Source organism: Trichechus manatus, unplaced genomic scaffold (assembly GCF_000243295.1).
Source record: "Trichechus manatus latirostris isolate Lorelei unplaced genomic scaffold, TriManLat1.0 scaffold00130, whole genome shotgun sequence".
Taxonomy (NCBI): domain Eukaryota; kingdom Metazoa; phylum Chordata; class Mammalia; order Sirenia; family Trichechidae; genus Trichechus; species Trichechus manatus.
Genome location: NW_004444066.1, coordinates 5,283,802 through 5,306,003, shown reverse-complemented (window position 1 = coordinate 5,306,003; position 22,202 = coordinate 5,283,802). Strand labels below are relative to the sequence as shown.

The window sequence follows — 22,202 nt, the reverse complement described above, 5'->3', positions numbered from 1 at the left end:
AGTAGAGGGTCCGCGAAAAAGAGCAATACCCTCAATGAGATGGATTGACACAGTGGCTGTAACAATGGGCTCAAGCATAACAACAATTGTGAGGCTGGCACAGGACTGGGCAGTGTTTCGTTCTATTGTACATAGGGTCACTATGAGTTAAAACCAACTTGATGGCACCTAGCAACAACATATCCTCAGGGTATAGGTATGTCGTCAGTTTTCCAAAGGAAGGAAAATGCTAAGCTGTTGCTAACTGTAGGACATACTGAGGCTGTGTTCAAAAGGCCTGCGACATTGCTCATTCTCTGCCCTTTGAATACATCTAAAGGCACGGTCTGAGGTGCCGCCTTCCTCCAGCCCAATCTAACGGGAGTGTCCAGCATAGCGACATCCATGTTGGCTTTCTTAAACTACAGTTCTGCCCCTCTGTAGCTCAAAGTCACCGTGCTGCTCTAGGGCCTCATTCATCACTGTTTAGGCACCACATTAGAAAAGACTCAATTGCCATCAAGGGAGTTCTGCTCAAGCCGCAAGCCTGGAAAAGAGGCCAGCAATGTAACTATGCATGTTTTAGGGGCATTGCTTTGTCTCCTGATACTTGACTTTCCAACCCTGCGTCCTGGCTGGGAGAAAACATTCACAATGAATCTATCAAGTCAGAATGACTCATCTTCTCCAGCTCCACGTTCTACTTTTTCCTGTGACACTTCATTAGAATGGACATTACAACATGATTCTTGTATTGCAATTAATTTAGTAATACAGCCTTCATTTCCATGTTAAAATGTCCTTTAAATACCCTGCAAACCTGTTAGTTTATCTGGTCTAGTATTCTTGGTTAGAATTTTCTGTTAAAATATACTAGGAAGAGAGAAAGAATGCGTTTGCTTGGAAAAGTATATATATACATACATACATGTCTCTCTCTCTCTCTATATATATATATAAAGCTTTGTTAGGGGAAAAGCCCCTACATTATTTTGTGTGTGAAAAAACCTACTAGTACACACACAAAATCAGCCACGTGCAGCAATGGATTAATGGATTGAGCTATTTTTAAATTCTTAGGCGAAATGATTCTCTTCTTTGCAAACTCCTATCTGCTTACAGTATTTGTGTTTCTGATGATAGCTGATCAACAATATCACATTGTTTTCTATTTAATTCTTGCATGTAGGGAGCTCATGGACATACATTTTTATATACTGTTTAAAATTATATTGTGGTAAAAAATATATATATATAAAAGCATTTGCCATTTCAACCATTTTTACATGTACAATTCAGTGACATTAATTACATTCACCAGTGACATTAGTTACAGTGACGTTAATTACACTGTTCAAATTTCACCACTATCCATTTTTAATTATTTTTCATCACCCTTAACAGAAACTCAGTACCCCTTAAGAAGTAACTCTCCCTTTCCCCGTCCCACCTGTCCCTTGTAAATACTAATAAGCTTTGGTCTTTATGCATCTGCCTATTCTAGATAATTCGTATAAGTGGGATCAAACAATATTTGCCCTTTTGTATTTGACTTATTTCATTCAGCGTAATGTTTTCAAGGATCACCTATATAGTAGCAGGTATCAAAACTTCATTGTTCTTTATAGCTGAGTAATATTCCTTTGTATGGATATAAAAACGGTGTGGGGGCGGTGTCTGACCTCCTCCAACCCCACAGGGGGAAGGAGAACCAAGATCAACAGCACAAGGCTGACTCCCATAAGGCAGAGGCCATACAAGCCTCCTCTCTCCGCCATCCTTACTAACTCTGTCACCAACCGTCCCTCCCACAGCACTCTCTACTGGGTTCGATAATTCTTTGAAATGGCCACACAGAACTCACAGACCATACTCACGATTATCGGGTTTATTAGGGAAGTAACAGTTACAGTTCAGGCTCAAGAACACTCAAGATACAGGTTCTTCTGAATGTAGAAATCCAGTTGTCCCAGCACCATTTATTGAAGAAACTCTTCTTTCCCCATTGAATGGTCTTGGCACCCCTTGTTGAAAATCGATTGGCCAAATTGACCATAGATGTATGGGTTTATTTCTGGAATCTCCGTTCTATTCCTTTGCTTTATATATCTACCCTTATACCAGTACCATACAGTTTTTGTTTTTGTTTTTTGGTGGCAATATATACAACGAAACATACATCCATTCACAATTTCTACATGTGAGTTCAATGACATTGGTTACATACTTCACAATGTGTCACCATTCTATCTTTTCGCATATTGTTACCTCACCATTAATTTAGACTCTCTGCCCCTTAAAGTTCTCATCTGTGCTTCAGATTAACTGTTGTCAGTTTTAGCTCCTATAGATCTTGAGACGCACACAGTGCTCAAGGCAAACATTTTTTATTAATTGTTGTTTAGTTTAATGATGCCTTTACCGGATAGTTTTGGTTCAAGTTTTATAGATTATTTCTGGGCAATAGATTCTTGGGTCCCCCCAGTCCCAAGTCTCAATAGATCCAGTAAGTCTGATTTCTATATGAATTTGAAGTTCTGTTCCCCAGTTTCCCTCCTTTTTATCAGGATCTATCTATTGGGGCTTTGATCAAAATGTTCAGTAATGGTAGCCAGGCACCACAAATTTCTTCTGGTCTCATGGCAGAGGAGGTAGTAGTTCATGGAGACAATTAAACCTGCAGCCCATTTCCTTCTTTGATTTGGGTCTCCTTTTTCCTCCACTATTCCAGGCAAATATAGGCCAATTGTTGTGTCTTGGGTGGCCACTTGAAAGCTTTTAAGACCCCAGGCACTACTCATCAAACTAAGAGGTAGAACAGAAACTCTCAAAACAACTTCAGGCCAACTGACTGGATACACGCACGAAGCCATGACCCTAAACCTTTGAACCAAGAAAACTAATCCCATGAAGTGTTTAGCTATACCTACACAGTATCAACAAATGCAGTTTTTTTGTTTGTTTGTTTTGTTTTTTGGCTTCTGTTGTAGTTGTAGAATTATATAAAACACTTTATTGCCATTTTTCCCTTTTTTTCTGATGTACAGCATAGTGACAATAGCTACATTAGTTGACGCCAATTTTTCCATCACCATAGGCAAAAATTCACCATTTTCCAGAGAATTACTTCTCCTCTCCCTGCCTCCTCCCGCCCATGGTTACCACGTGCAAACATTGGTCTCTATATAATTGCCTATTCTTGTCATTTTATATAAGTGAGGCCATACAGTATTTCTCCTTTTGTGATTGATTTATTTTGCTCAGCCTGATGTCTTCAAGGCTCATCCATTTTTCTTTAAGGCTGAGTAGTATTCCATTGTATGTAAGTATCACATTTTGTTTATCCATTCATCTGTTGATGGGCACTTGGATTGTTTCTACCTTTTTGTTATTGTACATAATGCTCCAATGAACATCAGTATACATATGTCTGTTCATGTCGTTACTTTTAGGTCCCTAGGGTATATACCTAGGAATGGAATTGCTGGGTCATATGGTAGTTCTATTTCTAATTTTTTTAGGAATCGCCATATTGTTTTCCACAATGGTTGTGCCATAGTACCATACAATTTTGATTACTATAGCTTTATAGTATGTTTTGAGATTAGGAAGTATGAGTCCTCCTACTTTATTCTTCTTTATCAAGATTGCTTTGCTATTGGGGACCCCTTGTAATTCCGTACGAATTGGCTTTTTGTTTCTGCAGAGAAGCCTACTGGGATATGTACATTGTTATACACCCCATAAGGCCACATATACGGCAACCAAAAACCCATTGCCATCAAGTCAAATCTGACTCATAGTGACCCTATAGGACAGAGTAGAACTACCCCATAGGATTTCCAAGGAGTGGCTAGTGGATTTGAACTGATGACCTTTTGGTTAGCAGCTGAACTCTTAACCACTGTGCCATCAGGGCTCCACATATATGGTAGGTGCTCATTAATATGAATTTAAATGAGACAAGACTCCCAAATTCTCCCAAATTCTTTATTTAATTAACTAAGAAGCCTCAGCAAAATTTTTTCTCCTTCCTTCTTTCCTCCCTGCCTCCCTTCCTTCCTTTCTTTCTTTCCTTTAGTCTTACATGTGGGAAAAGAAAAGAGGGGAGCACAGCCACAGATGTCTTTCTGAATTAATAGAAAATTTATAGATATTTACACCTCTGGGGAAAGAGATATAAATGTAAACACTATTACCAAGCCAACACATCATTAAGTAAGCAATCCATTCAGCGTCTTAGTCTTGCTAGAGGGTAGGATTTATTTTCATAGGGTTAAGCAACAACCTCTGAAGCCCAGGAGCTTTGTGAGACACTTTGTGAGAAATATATACAAGAACATTTTTTTTTTTCCTAAATGATGCCAACCATTATATTCTATTATCTGTAGCTGTAAGAAAATGGGGACATTTTTTCCCTCTCATCTTGCCGTCTTGTAGATGTCTTTCACCCGCAGTTAGAAGGGTCTGTAGTGTTTCAAGGCTAAGAGCCAGAATTGCATTATTGAGTACTGAGTGAAAGAAGCAGCCTTGAAATGCTACACACTTTCAATAGGGATAAGAAAAGGGTAGAACTGGCTTATTAGTAAATGAAATATGGGGCATGTAATGATCTGCAATGATAGTTTCTACATGTTGAATAAATGTTGTTGCTGTTAGGTGCCATCAAGTCAGTTCCAACTCAGAGCGACCCTATGTACAACAGAATGAAACACTGCCCTGTCCTGCGCCATCCTCATGATTGTTGTTATGCTTGAGCCCATTGTTGCAGCCACTGTGTCATTCCATCTCATTGAGGGTCTTCCTCTTTTTGCTGACCCTCTAATTTACCAAGCATGATGTCCTACACCAGGGACTGGTCGCTCCTGATAACATGTCCAAATTATGTGAGACATAGTCTCACCATCCTTGCTTCTAAAGAGCATTCTGGCTGTACTTCTTCCAAGACAGATTTATTCATTCTTTTGGCAGTCCATGGTATAGTCAGTATTCTTTGCCAACACAATAATTCAAAGGCATCAATTCTTCTTTGGTCTTCCTTATTCATTGTCCAGCTTTTGCATGCATATGAGGTGACTGAAAACACCATGGCTTGGGTCAGGCACACCTTAGTCCTCAAAGTGACATCTTTGCTTTTTAACACTTTAAAGGGGTCTTTTGCAGAAGACTTGCCTAATGCAATGTGTCTTTTGATTTCTTGACTGCTGCTTCCATGGGTGTTGATTGTGGATCCAAGTAAAATGAAATCCTTGACAATTTCAATCTTTTCTCCGTTTATTATGATGTTGCTTATTGGTCCAGTTGTCGGGATTTTTGTTTTCTTTATGTCAAGGTGTAATCCATATTGAAGGCTGTAGTCTTTGATCTTCATCCGTAAGTGCTTCAAGTCCTCTTCACTTTCAGCAAGCAAGGTAGTGTCATCTGCATAATGCAAGTTGTTAATGAGTCTTCCTCCAATACTGCTGCTGCGTTATTCTTCATATAGTTCAGCTTCTCGGATAATTTCCTCAGCATACAGATTGAATAAATATGGTGAAAAGATACAACCTGATGCACACCTTTCCTGACTTTAAACCATGTAGTATCCCTTTATTCTGTTCAAATGACTGCCTCTTGATCTATGTACATGTTCCTCATGAGCACAATTAAGTGTTCTGGAATTCCCACTCTTCACAATGTTATCCATAATTTGTTAAGATCCACACGGTCGAATGCCTTTGCATAGTCATTAAAACACAGGTAAACATCTTTCTGGTATTGTCTGCTTTCAGCCAGGATCCATCTAACATCAGCAATGATATCCCTTGTTCCACTTCCTCTTCTAAATCCAGCTTGAATTTCTGGAAGTTCCCTGTCGATGTACTGCTACAACCGCCTTTGAATGATCTTCAGCAAAATTTTAGTTGCATGTGATATTAATGATGTTGTTTGATAATTTCCACATTTGGTTGGATCACCTTTCTTGGGACTAGGCATAAATATGGATTTTTCCAGTTGGTTGGCCAGGTAGCTGTCTTCCAAATTTCTTGGCAGATAAGTGAGCTCTTCCAGTGCTGCATCCATTTGCTGAAACATCTCAATTGGCGTTCTGTCAATTCCTGGAGCCTCGTTTTTTGCCAGTGCCTTCAGTGCAGCTTGGACTTCTTCCTTCAGTACCATTGGTTCTTGATCATATGCTATCTCCTGAAATGACTGAACATCGACCAATTCTTTTTGGTACAGTGACTGTGTATTCCTTCCATCTTTCGATGCTTTCTGTGTCTTTCAGAATTTTGCCCATAGAATCCTTCAATTTTGCAACTCGAGGTTTGAAATTTTTCAATCCTTTCAGCTTGAAAAGTGCTGAGTGTGTTCTTCCTTTTTGGTTTTCTAACTCCAGGTCTTTGCACATTTCATTATAATGCTTTACTTTGTCTTCTTGAGTTGCCCTTTGATATCTTCTGTTCAGCTCTTTGACTTCATCATTTCTTCCTTTCGTTTTAGCTACTCAGTGTTCAAGAGCAAGTTTCAGAGTCTCTTCTGACATCCATTTTAGCCTTTTATTTCTTTCCTGTCTTTTAAATGACCTCTTACTTTCTTCATGTGTGATGTCCTTGATGTCATTCCACAAGTGGTCTGGTCTTTAGTCATTAGTGTTCAGTGCATCAAATCTATTCTCGAGATGATCTCTAAATTCAGGTGGTATGTACTCAAGGAAGTACACTTTGGCTCCCATGGACTTGTTCTAATTTTCTTCAGCTTCAGCTTCAGCTTCAGCTTGCATATGAGCAATTGATGGCCTGTTCTGCCGTCAGCCCCTGGCCTTGTTCTGACTAATGATATTGAGATTTTCATCATCTCTTTCCACAGATGTAGTCGATTTGATTCCTGTGTATTCCATCCAGTAAGGTCCATGTGTATCGTAACTGTTTATGTTGTTGAAAAAAGATATTTGCAATGAAGTAGTTGTTGGTCTTGCAAAATTCTATCATGCGATCTCTGGCATTTTCTATTGCCAAGACCATATTTTCCAACTACCAATCCTTCTTCTTTGTTTCCAACTTTCGTATTCCAATCACCAGTGATTATCAATGCATCCTGGTATCCTGACTGCATGTTTGATAAATTTCAGGCTGCAGAAGTTGGTAAAACATCTTCAGTTTCTTCATCTTTGGCCTTGGTGGTTGGTGCATAAATTGAATAATAGTCATCTGTCAGTTTGTCATATTGATGGGGCCTGCATGTTGCTGTGATGCTGGAAGCTAAGCCACTGGTGTTCAAATACCCGCGGGGTCACCCATGGCAGACAGGTTTCAGCTGAGCTTCCAGACTAAGACAGACTAGGAAAAAGGACCTGGCGGTCTACTTCTGAAAAGAATTAGCCAATGAAAACCTTATGAATAGCAGCAGAATGTTGTCTGATACAGTGAGGGAAGATGAGCCCTCAGTGTGGAAAGCACTCAGAAGATGACTGGGAAGAGCTGCCTCCTCAACACAGAGTTGACCTTAATGATGTGGATGGAGTCCAGCTTTTGGGACCTTCATTTGCTGATGTGGCATGACTCACAATGAGAAGAAACAGCTGCAAACATCCATTAATCATCAGAACGTGGAATGTACGAAGTAGACATCTAGGAAAATTGGAAGTCGTCAAAAAGGAAATGGAACACATAGACATCAATATGTTAGGCATTAGTGAGCTAAAATGGACTGATATTGGCCATTTTAAGTCAGACAATCATATGGTCCACTATGCCAGAAATGATAAATTGAAGCCAAGTGGCATTGCTTTCATCGTCAAAAAGAACATTTCAGGATCTATCCCGAAGTACAGTGCTGTCAGTGGTAAAATAATTTCCATACACCTACAAGGAAGACCAGTTAATGCAACTATTATTCAAATTTATGCACCAACCACTAACGTTGAATAAATAGTCCATGTTAATTCCTCTAACACAGTGCCAGGTATATAGCCAGTCCTTGATAAAAGTTTGTTTAAAATCTGTTGAATTAAAGAGTACACTTCCCTGTTCCCCACCGAGAGCTGCCATCCCTTGTGAATTTTCCCTGTCATTACAGGATGGAGGTAGTGTACAATGTTGTTGTTGGGTGCCATCGAGCTGATTTCGACTCATAGCAACCCCATGTAACAGAGTGGAACTGCCCTATAGGGTTTTCTTGGCTGTAATCTTTACAAATGCAGATCACCGGGTCTTTCTCCAGTCAAGCTGCTGGGTATGAGTTTAAACCACCAACCTTTCGGTTCGCAGCTGAGTGCTTAACAGTTGTGCCACCAAAACTCCTTCAGTGAAGTATAAAAAAATAAAAAAACAAACCCACTGCCATCAAGTAGAGTCCCATTCATAGCGACCCTACAGGACAGAGTAGAACTGCCCCATGGCATTCCCAAGGCTGTAAATCTTTATGGAAGTAGACTGTCACATCTTTCTCCCACAGAGCAACTGGTAGGTTCAAACCGCTGACCTTTCAGGTAGCAGTCGAGCACATTAACCACTGCGCCACCAGGTCTCCTTTCAGTGTAGTATAGTGGTTATAAAATAGCTATGTTATTGTTTAAAAGTGAATGATTTACACTTTAAATCATGTAACCTCTCTTAACATGGGTCCTTTAATATGTAACATAGGACTAATAGGACCTACATCCTAAGATTGTCATGAGGATGAAACATGACAATGCAGTTAGCACAATGTCTGGCACATATTAAATGTTAGCTGTGTTAAACTGTGGAATCCTTGGGCGGTGGCGGTGTAAACAATTAACTAGCTCAGCTGCTAACCAAAAAGTTGGAGGTTCGAGTCCAACCAGTGGTGCCCTGGAAGAAAGGCCTGGTGATCTACTTCTGAAAAATCAGTTCTTAAAAATCCTATGGAATACAGTTCTACTCTGATACACATGGGGTCACTGTGAGTTGGTATCCACTTGATGGCAACTGGTTTCAGCAACTAGTGTTAAGTTGTGGATGTTAGTGTGGCTGAAAATTCATTATCATATGATCCCTCAGATTTCTCCTCCCCTGGGTTTCTGCTACAAAGCATTATTTCTCCATGTTGGCATCACATTTGAACCATCTGGCGAATTGTTTTAAAATGCTGGTGTTGGGTTCTGCATTAAAAAATCCATTGCCATCGAGTCGATTCTGACTCATAGTGACCCAATAGGTCAGAGTAGAAGTGCCCCATAGAGTTTCCAGGGACCACCTGGTGGATTGGAAATGCTGACCTTTTGGTTAGCAGCCGTAGCACTTAACCACTATGCCACCAGGGTTTCTGGGCTCTACATTAGACCAATTAAATCTGAATCTGAGGGTGTGACCCAGGCATCAGAACTTTACCATGTTCTGTAGGTAATTCTAAATGTGCGGCTAAGGTGGAGGTTCACTGCTAAACAGAGTAAATACATGAAAGTTTTGCCTTTTCCCTTCTGTGTCTCAGTTTCCTCATCTACAGTATCAAGTGAGGTTTAAATTCATACATGGAAAGTGCTTGGTAAAAATGTTAGCTGTTACGTTTTACTTTCCCACTCCACTTCATGACTCCGAACTTCTTCCTTTGCCATGGCTATCGTTCATGCCCGTGATAGATGCCGCCGTTGTCTTTGCTGCCAGAATATTCACCACTTTGTCCCTCTCTACTCATTGACACCTTTAAAGTATAGAATCAAAAGACTTACATGCCATCTAGTCTGCCTACCTATTGAGGCAATTTACCTGAGTCCTCTTTTTCTGCCTCCTGAGATTTCCAGCTGCTCGAAACCCTTCAGATTTTTCTGCCATCTCCAGCTACAACAGCAGAAGTACTGACTGCTCTGCTTATTTATCCCTGATAAGCGAGATCTGAGATTTTGATCCACCACTTCCCTTCCTGGTCACATTAGTCCCTCCATTCTTTCTGCTTCTCCCTCCTTTCCCCTAAATTCTCTTTTTTTGCTATTGCTGTTGACTTATCCATGTAGCAGCACTTCTGGAATTTTTCCACCTAATGCAGAGGAAAGAGACCGCTGTCAATGTGAACTTGAGGGCCAAGGGCGGGGCTCATGCAGTGGGAAGACTTGCAGAGCGTGGTCTGATGTGTCATACCATCAACTCATTGCTGAGTGTGCATTTTATAGCCTTCTTTAAATAAAACAGAGTTACATGATAGCAGAAAAAATATTCATGTGGATTTTTGCGTTTTCTGGATTATAATCTTGATTTTTTTCTGAGAATGTTTTAAGTGTGGTAAATATATATGTAACAAAACATTTACCATTTCAACTTTCTTCAGATGTACAATTAAGTAACATTAATTATATTTGTCATGTTGTGCAACCATCACCATTACCTATTTCCAAATTTTTCTGTCCCTGTTAGCAGAAACTCAGTGTCCCCCAACATTAAAAAATAGTTTTCCTAAAATCTTGGGGTGAAGCTGCTGCTCCAGGGAGCTCTAACATATTATGTTTATATTGTAGCTTCACGCACCCCATGACTAATCCTGGGAGCCCTCAGAGTTACAAATACTTCAGTTTGAGAATAAGAGTGAGACTCTTTTTTTGTTTGATTGTTTGTTTATTGTTGTAGTTTAAGTGAAAGTTTACATTTCAAGTTAGTCTCTTATACAAAAATTTATACATACATTGTTATGTGACCCTAATTGCTCTCCCTATACTCTAACAGCACACTCCTCCTTTCCACCCCTGATCTCCCGTGTCCATTCAACCAGCTGCTAACCCTCTCTGCCTTCCCATCTCACCTCCGGACAGAAGCTGCCCGTTTATTCTCATGTATCAATTTATGTCTTATAGTCCAGTCTATTCTTTGTCTAAAGAGTTGGCTACAGGAATGGTTTTAGTTCTGGGTTAACAGAGAGTCCGGGGGCCATGTCTTCTGGGGTTCCTCCAGTCTCAGACCATTAAGTCTGGTCTTTTTGCTAGAATTTGAGTTCTGTACCCCACCTTTGTCCGGCTCCATCAGGGACTCTCTGTTGTGTTCCCTGTCAGGGCGGTCATTGGTGGTAGCCAGGCACCATCTAGTTCTTCTGGTCTCAGGCTGATGAAGTCTCTGGTTTATGTGGCCCTTTCTGTCTCTTGGGCTAATACTTTCTTTGTGTCTTTGGTGTTCTTCATTCTCCTGTACTCCAGATAGTTGGGACCAATTGATGTATCTTAGACGGCTGCATGCAAGCTTTTAAGACCCCAGACCCCACTCACCAAAGTGGGATGAAGAACATTTTCTTAATAACTGTGTTATGCCAGTTGACCTAGATGTCCCCTGAAAGCATGGTCCCTAGACCCCCGCCCCTGCTACTCTGTCCCTCGAAGTGTTTGGTTATATTCAGGAAACTTCTTAGATTTGGAGGTACCAGACTCTTATTTGTCTTGTCTCCTTTCAAATGTCCTCTGATTTTTATAGTTTCCTCTCCTATCCCCTACACAATCACTCTGGAAGAAAACTCTCCAGTAGTTCTTTACCAGGAGGGAAAAGGCAAGTCCCCGAGGACTTTGTGTTTTCTACTTTTCTGGAATTTAAAAAATGAGTGAATGATTTTGTTTCCCTTAAAGAGGAATATTTTTCATCAGAAGTTATTTGAAAGTATTTTGTTGCAGACTTTTAAAACATTTACTCTGAGTCTGGCGCTGTCCTGGGCCTGATGATTACTATTTATTTGAAGTTAATTTTCTCATTATGACAGAAAAGTCATCAATATGTGTTGAAAGCAGGATGGTGCAGTCTCAAAGTACATGTTCTGCATGTCTGTAAGAATGTTGGAAGAGGGCACTGATGGTTCAGTGGTAGAATTATCACCTTCCATCTGGGAGACCTGGGTTCGATTCCAGCCAATGCACTTCATGTGCAGCCACCACTCATCCATCAGTGGAGGCTTGGGTGTTACTGTGATGCTGAACAGGTTTCAGCAGAACTTCTAGACTAAGATAGACTAGGAAGAAAGGCCTGGCAATCTACTTCTGAAAATCAGCCAGTGAAAACCCTGTGGATCACAATGGCCCAATCCACAACCTGTCATGGAAATGGCACAGAACTGGCAGCATTTTGTTCTGTTGTCATGAGGCTGCCGTGAGTCAGAGGCTGACAGGACGGCAGCTAACAACAAGAAAGTCACAACTAAAGAAAGTTCTGGTCACTGGAACTGAAGTATACTTACTCAACTCCAATAGAGCTTTTGAGAGGAATATTCAGTCAGAATTCAGTGAGGAGAGATGTTTCTAGGCTATTCATTCAATCAAAGTAGAACATTCAAACCATTCACATGAGAACCAGGAGATGGAACACTGAGTAAACCCTTTTCCCTGCCCATCTGGAAGCCACGGTTTCTTCATGGACTAAGTGGCTGACAGACTTCCAGCTCATAAACCATGCACCAGGTTTTCCTTGTGGGATCATCATGGGGAGTGGAGTGTTGACAAGCTTTTGTTGTTGTTGTTGCTAGGTGCCCTCCAGTCAGTTGCAACTCATACTGACCCTTTGTATGACAGAACGAAACACTGCCCGGTCCTGCAGCACCCTCGCAATCGTTGCTATGGTTGACAAGCTTTATCCTCCTGCAAGTGATTTCTCTCCTACTTCCTTCCCTGTTATTCTGGTTGACGTGTCACTCCTGTCTCCTGTCCCAAACTTCACTGATCACATCCATCTTGAGGTTACCTTGATACTTCTTAGGTTTGGGCCATTCTGTGAACAAGCACTCAGTAGAACAATGACTGTTGGAGGATCCTTGTTGGTTGGCTAAATACACCTCTATTTTTTTTTTTTCCCTTTCACTTTTCTCATGGAAGACATGCCTTCTTCAAGAGCACCTTGAAAACGTCCAGAAGGAGTTCATCATTTTCAACAGAGAAAAGTAAGTAGCTTTTGGAAAAACAGCAGCTCAGCAAATCATGGAGTATTTCAACCAAATTTTACTTGATGAACTTTAATTTTTTTTAACATTTTTTACTCTTTCTAATTACAAAATTGATGCACACCCATAATAGAAAATTTGGAAAACTCAGAAACTTTTTTTGTCTTGTAAAAGGTTTCTTAAACTGTAATGTGTAAATTAGCCAAGTATCAAGTTTCTGTGTATGAGAAGGTGAGTGGAATTGGGACTTAGATACTTAAAATCAATGATGCATTTGAGGTTTCCTTAGCTCCTACCTCTTTTCAAATTGTGTGCTATCACTTCGAAACTTAAACCTTTTTTTTTTTTCCCAAACAATAAAACTCTCTTTCTTTTTTTTTCTTTCCTTTTAAGAGTAAAAAGGGACTTTATTCAAAGGCAAGCAAATATAGCCTTGGAACGAACCAAAGACCCACAAGAAGTGGATGGACAGAATAACAACCTGTGAAGTCCACGGTGTCTTCTTCTTGGGACACTTCTTGGCTCCTCAAGCCAGGAACTCCTGCTTATCCACGTCAGGAAGTGAGACAGTAGTTCTCGCCACACCTCCTGACTTAGAAAATGTGAATGAATATCTGGAAGGAGGCAGCATGATACCGTGAAAGGAGCCCTGGGCCTAGGCTCTTGGGATGTAGTTTTGCTACTAACGCGTGACCTTGAGCGAGTTACTTCATCACTTTCTCTGCTTCAGTTAATTCATCTAAAATTAGAGGGTCATATTAGATGCGCTCTATGCTGACTTTTTAGTACTAACATTCTGTTATTCTAAACAGCCTTTATTTTTATTTTAAAATGAATATTTTAATGTAGATTTATTTTTCCACTCTTTCTAATTACACTGTAGCAAATGGAAATATGGACATAGGACTGAGTGAGGCTTTTCACAGCTATAAGAAAACTTCAAGAAGAGGTCCCCTAGCCTGATTGAAGGGGAACAAGGGATTCCATCAGGAAGAAATGAATGGGACCAGACTGGAAGCCACATAGACGTAGGAGGGCCTGCAGTGATGTGCTGGAGTCAGCTTGCGTCAGCTAGCAAGAGTCTATTGTGGACAGCTCATCCCAATCCCCTGCTCAGTGATGTGAAGCTGGTAGTTTGAAATTGGTGACAGTGGGAGGATTTTTACACTATGGAAATTGGCCAATTCTTCAAATCAGAGATCACCCCCCATCCCCACCCCCCGCCCCCAGCAAGCTAGTTGTTAAAAACATTTATCAGCATATCCCTGACCTTCTCGAGCTAACATTCTCCTTGAGGGCTAATTGTCCTCTGAAGATTATCAGAGACCTGGTGTAGAGAGGATAAGAAAAAAATAGTGTCACACTGAAAGAATGTCTGCCTTGTAGTACAGCGAAGTTGCATCTTACACAGGGGGCTATATCCTAAGTTAGAACGTGAAGTGACCTTACCCATTATCATCGAGTCAATACCTTGGAAGATAGAAAAATTTGCTTTTGAAAAATCCCTTAAATTACCCATAACATACAGTGAGTACTTTTTCTTAGTGAGGCTCAGTACAGTGAGTCATCCTTCAATAATGAAACAAATCACTGTTTTTGTTTTGTTTTGATTTCACTCTTTATTTTTGGTCTCGTTTTTGGCTAGTACCAAATGAACTAAAGTGTTGAACAAATTATACGTATCTCTCTAGACTGGAATTGCACCGAGAACAATGGGACGTTCACACATCTGAGCGGTCTGAGGCCAAGGAGACAAAGGGCACAGCAGTACCATGTCTCCCCCTTATGCTCACTGCGGGAATAGCAGGCAGAACTACCTACTTATTTAAAATGTTATTGATGTCTCACTCTTTTTCTTTATTTGCCAAGTGCAGTTTAATTCACCTAAGTTCTATGCATAATGATATAACTCCACTGTACGGATAGACAGAAGAGCTTTACGGGGGGACTATTTTTGGCAGCCCAAGGATGCAAGGGTACAGAGTCTAGAAGTGAAGAGGTTTGGCGGAGGATTGTTTTTGCCTCTTGGCCACTTAGGCCACCTACACCTGTCTTGACCAATGGAGGGTTTGGAGATCACCAAATGGCAGTAAGGTGCCTACTGGGAAGACCAGACTGGTGCCTGTGTGAGACAGAACAGGTAAACTACGCTAGGCTTTTCCAGGAGGGATATTACACCAGAGCAATTAAGCATGGACAGTCAACCAGCGCTGGACTTTAAATGGGCGTTTACTTACTTCTCACTGAGCTAATAGGCCCAGAATTTCTGGCAGAGCTGTGAAATGACGCCGAAGAGCAACCATATTTGTGCTGACAATTAAAAGCCAACTCTTTCGTTCTTGTTTGCTTGATTCCTTTTCTCTGCATTTCCCACACATTACTAGTCTATGTTACTTCTTATTTCTCCAAACACTGCAAACGCTAAGCATGTGCCCTGCCTCGTTTTCACAGAGAGGAGAATGGGTTGAATAGAACAAGAAGAAGGCATCCAGATCTGCCCCAGGCTGGAAAACCCCAGAGTGGCAGGGACCACTTGCGTGTTTACCACCTACCATCTCTCCTTTAGATTGAAGCCCCAGCGTTCAGTCACTTGGCTTCTCCCCTCGCTGTGCAGGAGGGGCTGTGGGAAGCCCTTACCAAAGGGCAGCAGACGTTAGGGTTTCCGTAGTGAAGGTAGTGATCATTTGTTGACGCAAATTTCACGTGTTCACAGTGTTTGTACCTGGATAGGTACCCAGGACAGTCTCTGTCGTTTTAATCCGTAGTTTTGATTTGTAGTGAGCTGCCCTGAGCCTGCAAGCATCCCGGTGGGCTTTTAGGGACCATGGGTGCACTGATTAGAGAGCACAGCCCCGAAGCGCTCAGAGAAGGAAGATGGATTTCCAGTCCTAGCCATGCTACACAAACACACGCATTTTCTCAAGTTATAAAACAAGAAACACTACTTTTATCAGTGCAAAACAGCTGATTATAAGCACCTTTTCATGACTCGACATTTTAAACAGAAAAGGCATTTCCAAAATATACAACTTTTCCTAAATAGTTATCATGACTGCTAGTTGTGGAGATTAGATCCCTTAGTTTTATTCTCTAATTTGGGCTAAAAGTTAATATTCCACCGAGTGGAACATACCTAGTTTTGTGACAACCAAGCCACAGGGCTGAGGATTTTAAATAAAAAGATGGTGTCTACTGCATTCTCTTGTCTGGTATTCCCGGAATCTCCTTCTCCCGACAGCTTTCTTCCTTATCTGTCTGGAGCATCCGAAAAGTCTGAGCAGGTTCTAAAGACCAGAAACGTTCTGGTTAGAACACTCCTGCGCTGCAGCAGGACCAGCCACCCCCAGGGAATTCATAATGCCCTCTAGCGGATGGGAGGAGGTACAGCCGAGCCCTGGGACACTGACGGTGATCCTAATGCATGGAAGGAAATGCTCAGCTAATGGCTAACACACCCTGGTTTTGGCCGAGACCAAACCTGCTAGGGCAGGACTGAATGTCAGGCAGCACAGAGCATTGCTAAATTAATTAGACTAATTAATTAGTGGTTAGGCCTCTTATAGGAGTGTTTTAACTAGACATGACTAGACTTTTTATTGTATTTTTTTTTCTAGGTTGGATAGGATGATAACTAGGAAGACGCGGTGGTAATATAGCTAGCAGGGACCAGTGCTTTTGGCTGACACAGTAACGTCAAGTCATGAACTCTTCAAAAGCGGAACGAAAAGGCATGAAAAACATAGTGAATTTCTGTTTCAGGACCCAGTGTCATCCCTGCATTCTGTCTATACAAAATCCTGTTTCCTTCGTTGTCTGCTGTGACTACTGTCTACTTTGTTACAAGCGCAATGTGTCTGACTGATACTAAATATTGATATTAAAAATCCCAAACCTCAGATATCTGTGCTGTTGTGAACAGGCAGCTTATCTGGCGTCCCCCTGAATGGGGCAGAAGTGCTTCTGTTGAGCTATAGCATATACAATGTAAATGTGCCCGTGTGCATTAAAATATGTATACAGTAAGCTACTGACCCTTCTTTGTCAGCTCTGTGTATGTGTGCGTGTGTATGTGTGTAATTGTAGGGCTGGGGGCACCAAAGTCTTCTGTTCTTACCTCCATTTCCTGTTGTGAGGACTGTCCTTTGTCAGAGACAAGCTGGTGTTAGAGATGACTTCCTATAACTATGGAATGCAGCACAACTTAACTGATCCATGTGTATAAAAACTAAAACCCTGGCCCCTCCAGCATTCACAACTCAGGCAACACTGCCCAGAGTTCCAGATTTTGCTTGTCACTATGACCTTAGGTCCAAGGGCAGCCTATCCACTTCCTTTTTCAGCACTCTGCCTTGCTTCTCCTGGACATTTTTGTCCTGTCCCATTTTGTACATTAAAACCAGCAGGGAGATCTTCCAAGGCCCATGGAGAACATGATCTGGGACAAGAAGGTAACAGGCAGCTTGGAACTCTTGCACCTTGAAGCTTCTTCTGCCTTACCTGTTGCCATCGAGTCGATTCCAACTCATAGCGACCCTGCAGGACAGAGTAGAAATGCCCTATAGAGTTTCCAAGGAGTATCCGGTGGATTAAACTGCCAACCTTTTGGTTAGCAGTCATAGCTCTTAATCACTATGCCACCGTCTGCCTTAGGAGAGAATAAAGGGACCCTTCAACTACCTCTAAGTCCCCACAATAGCTCGGCAGCCAGCAGTCTGGCTGGAAGCCTGGGCGTGTCCTCAAGTAAGTAGGTTTTTGTAAGTGTCTTGGGCTCTACAGTGCTGCATGCTGAGAGCTCTGTTGCCCAGGTCATATTAAGTGTCCTCATGTGTTCACCATGGCCATGTAAGCAAAGGTCAGGATCTAGAACTCTTTAGATTCTCAAGAGGGCCAGGCTTACATATGTGATCACATTTTTGCAGATGGCTGTGGCCCTTTCTTTCCCTGTCTCCTGTTCATGGTCGATCTCTCCTTTGTGATGAGTTGGTTGTAATAGAGATGATTACAGAAAGTTCTTTAGTACTAGAGGGTGCTTGTTATTCCTATTCAGTGTTCTCATTCCCCAGCTGGTCAGATGTGACTCAACCACTTGATACCTCCAGCTTGCATAGGTGTGAAAGTTGGTCACTCTGTATCTTCTGGAAATTTTTTTTTTTTTTAAGTTTCTTCCCTTTTAGAACCATGCTTCCTGAGTTCATTTACTGCACTGCTCATTCCCTTTAAACCCACTTGTCATGGATTGAATTGTGTCGTCCCCCCCCCCCCAAAATAGGTGTCAACTTGGTTAAGCCATGATTCCCGGTACTGTGTGGTTGTCCTCCATTTTGTGATTGTAATTTTATGTTAACGAGGATTAGGGTGGGATTGTAACACCCTTCCTAAGGTCACATCCCTGATCCAATGTAAAGGGAGTTTCCCTGGGGTGTGGCCTGCACCACCTTTTATTTTACAAGAGATGAAAGGGAAGCAAGCAGAGAATGGGGACCTCATACCACCAAGAAAGCAGTGCCAGGAGCAGAGCATGTCGTTTGGACCCGGGGTCCCTGTGCGGAGAAGCTCCTAGTCTGGGGGAACACTGATGAGAAGGCTGACAGAGAGAGCGAGCCTTCCCCTGGAGCTGACGCCCTGAATTTGGACTTTTAGCCTACTTTACTGTGAGGAAATAAACTTCTCTTTGTTAAAACCATCCACTTGTGGTATTTCTGTTATAGCAGCACTAGAAAACTAAGACACCACTCTAGCCCTAAACAGCTTAGTGCTGCCTTGGTCATGAGTTAGGAAAGATACTTCAACAATCCTGAGTTTAAACCACAAAATGGAACTATGGACCAAAGCTTATTAAACACCAAACCTGGAACCCCAAATTGTGAAATAATTCATGTGGTCAGAGTAGCTTTTGACCTGGCTTTGGAGATTCTATGTTGAAAGGTACAATCACTGTGTTCCTGTACCAAAGGTATCGTTCTACCACACCAAAGGGGGCTCATTGCATGTGAAGCGATTAATCAGAAATTGCTATCCCTGCTCCCCTTCCCCACATGCCCCCGCTCACACAGACACTTCACAGGAAAAACATTCACGCCCTGTGGACTGGAGAAGGGTGTCGTAACCACCTGCTGTTTTGGCCTGCCCAGCATCCATCCCCTCTTCCGAAATCACAAATTGGTTCTATTTGTGGCATTACTGAGTGACAGTCCACATAGTTCAGGTGGCTCAGGGGCTGCACATGTGACCATGTCTGGCCAGTCCCCATATTCTTCTGATCACAAGGACTAGTTCAATGATGGACACGTGACCCAAGCCGGACTAATCAGAATTAATATCTTGGGCTGGAACTGTTGAGAAAGGCTCTCTCCTTCCCCTGAGGTTACTAAGAAGGTGAAAGAAAACCCTTAGATGCTGGTGGTCAGCTCTGCTCGCATATGGAAAGAGCTTTCCTAAGAATGAAGCACTTACTAATGGCAAGCAGGTCTGAGAGACGGAAAGCAACAGAGTTCTGATGTCAGGGTTTAGCACTTAGAGCCAGCTATGCTCGAATCTGCCCAAATCTATCCCTGAACTTTTCAGTTGCACCAGACTTTAAAATCCCCTTTTCCAACTTTTTTTTTTTTTGGATGGGGGGCCATAAAGTAGTCTAACACTTATAACTAAAAATATCCTGCAAAAATTGGAACTGGATCCAGCAGTGTTTCCCCAGAAGGGATGACTGGTGGAATGTTAAAAGATAATATAGAAGGGTTCAGTATTCAAAAAAAGTTTGAAAGCCCAGAATTGGACGAAGTTTGAAAGCCTTCTTTCTTACAGGATTTCTCAAAGCCTTTAATTTGCTGATACAAACCTTAAATCTCTCAGAAGTGTAAGTGGAGCAAATAATCCTTTCCAATACTCATTTGACCCCCTGGGATCAGTTTGCTGAAGAATATATTTTGGCTAACGCTTAGGTGGAAGATGAAGGCTTTTAGGAGGAAGCAGCAAATACTTACCTACAAATAAATCTAATCGCAGGGATTTAAGAGGATGACTAAAAAAACAAAACCAAAAAACTTTCAGGACATGTTCTGGACTCAGCCTAGATGTATCCCAAGTGGCAATGCCTGTACACTAATACTAAATTTGATGACCCATAGAAAAACCCTTAGTTATTCCCAAAAGCTGCAATAATGCTCATCAAACTGTTGCCAAAACAAAACTCAACCTCAGCTGAAGATATACAAAGAACCAAAAAATGACCCCGTCAGTACAGCTCTGTTATCATTAGATCTGAACACTCTTACTAAAGATTTAAGTTTTATTATGCAATTGGAGTATGTTAGATAAAATGGCACGTGATACACAGAAGAAGTCTGGACAATGACATCTGTAATTTTATAGTTATTTTAATAACCAGGTTTACATTAACGGTCACTTGAAGAACTTTTTTTTTTTTTTTAAATCTCAGCTAAACTCAAAACACAGTTTTCTTCACGGTTCAAACCAAACAGCTCTTGACATTGCAGAGCTGCCTCACAGCTACCACAGATCACAGGAGATTCACTCACTGTCTGTCCATATGCACCAGACACAGAACTGAACACCCACACACCATTTTCCAAAGAGGGAAATTACAACGAAAGCCAGCTGCCTAGGACAGCCCATGGGTATATCTGGGACTCAAGCTGGAGTTTTCTAGGGGAAGACGCCTGGGAACCTTGTGGCAAGAACCAAAGTTGGGAAATGCCCACACTGTTGGGGAGGGCTTCTCAGGGTGAGAAAAAGTACCAGCTTAGGATTCAGGCTTTTGGAGCAGAGCATGGCTCTCTGGGTGTAGTCATGAAGAAAAAAGGCCTAAGGATGACTGGACTTTGAAGAAAAGCCATTTGGGGATGACTACAACACTGCCATTTTTAGGAAGCTTAGAAGTAAAAGAATTTCTTCTACTAGGGTGGTTGGTTTAAGAGTGCACAAATACCTTCTCAACCACCCAGATCTGTGGTCCTCTCAGACCATCAAGGTTTAGAAACAACGTGGGAAAGTTGGAGAGATGGCAGACGCATCCTTAGAGAGGGGCCGAGCCAAGAGATGAGATGGGGAAACACAGCTGGGGAGAGAGAGAGATGTACCTTGCCCTCCAATGCCTGGATGAGATGCCGGTGAATTCTGGGAGGGCCACTACTCATTGTCATTTTCTTCTTCTAAACCTTTTGTATAAGGCTGTTAGATGTGTCTTATGTAACAAAACATATTTGAAACCTAAATTTTCACTCACATAACAAGTTACCCAGAAATCAAAGTCTAGAAAATAGTGGGAGTTTTTTTTTTGAATTCTTAGGAATTTTTATGCTTGGAAAGTTACTAATGGTACGTGAAGAAAGGGAGAGGAAAGGCCTCCTTAGATAATGTTGCCCATCCTGAAGGCATGTGGGGTCGTTCCTACAGCATGGAAAGCTGTGCAGAATATAAAGCTCTGGCTGGATGCTTCATTTCAGAAGACCTAAGTGTAGTGAAGATGCCTGCGTGGCCATGAAAGATGTATTTTCATGGCACAGAGAGGTAATAGAGGGATGAGTTGGACTCAGGCGCTGAGTAACACTACCAAATGGTGCGCAAGTGTTTATTTATGTGCCTTTTCTTCCATCTGGTGGTTGTGGCTGGTACTGCTACATATCCTAAAGCACAGCGCGGCCAATGAGGTATATATATGCTTCAGATGACAAACCCCCGCTGCATGCAACACTGTCTTCTGAGTTTTATGACAGGCCCCGGACTCTTTGAATTATAAATTAAGAGCTACATCCTTTCCTTCACTGAAGTTTCCCTTAAAAGAAAGGTATCATAAAAGTCTGAAAATATCAAGATACCCCACTATGAGGATGAACAATCCTTTTCATGATTAGAACAAAAATTAGCTTGCTAGGGGATATTCTCTCCCTTGGTTATTTCCAAATTCCTCTGGAGCCATCTCTTCCCTTTTTTTCTAGCCTTCAACTTATTAAAACTTTCAGTCAGAGACCATGGTTTCTCCTAAGCACTTAAAAGGTGTTTGAGGCCTGCTCTTCTCTTCAAAGTACTTAGTACACAGGGTTATAGGTTCTAACAGCTGGATCCCCCAAGACCACGGGAAGTGTGATCCCAGGTTGAATTTTTTTTTTTTTTTAATGTGTATGGGCCTCTTGGTTTTTCAGATCCTCATCTTGCTGAAAGAACTTCCTCCAAAACTGAACTTTCAGTAAGTGGCATAATGGGGAAGTGAATATTCAACTCTGACAGACAAGGCCAATGTCAACCCTCCATGCTGAGTCCTCTATATGCCTCATCAGGATGGATGCATGCCACTTCCACTCACTGGGGAAGATTTTAGTATAATACAAAAAGTCTCCCAAAGGATCTGCTAATGGAAGGGTATACAGGTG

General features: G+C 41.7%; 1 protein-coding gene across 1 annotated transcript in view; it reads left to right on the top strand.

Annotated features, from left to right (window-relative positions):
• Positions 1-13,303, top strand: part of STK32A (serine/threonine kinase 32A) — a 171,553-nt gene extending 158,250 nt beyond the window's left edge. Inside the window, exons 11-12 of the mRNA XM_004384932.1 lie at positions 12,752-12,816; positions 13,210-13,303. Of these exons, the coding sequence (XP_004384989.1) occupies positions 12,752-12,816; positions 13,210-13,303 (159 nt within the window). The remainder of the gene's footprint in view (positions 1-12,751; positions 12,817-13,209) is intronic.
• The last annotated feature ends 8,899 nt before the right edge of the window (positions 13,304-22,202 follow it).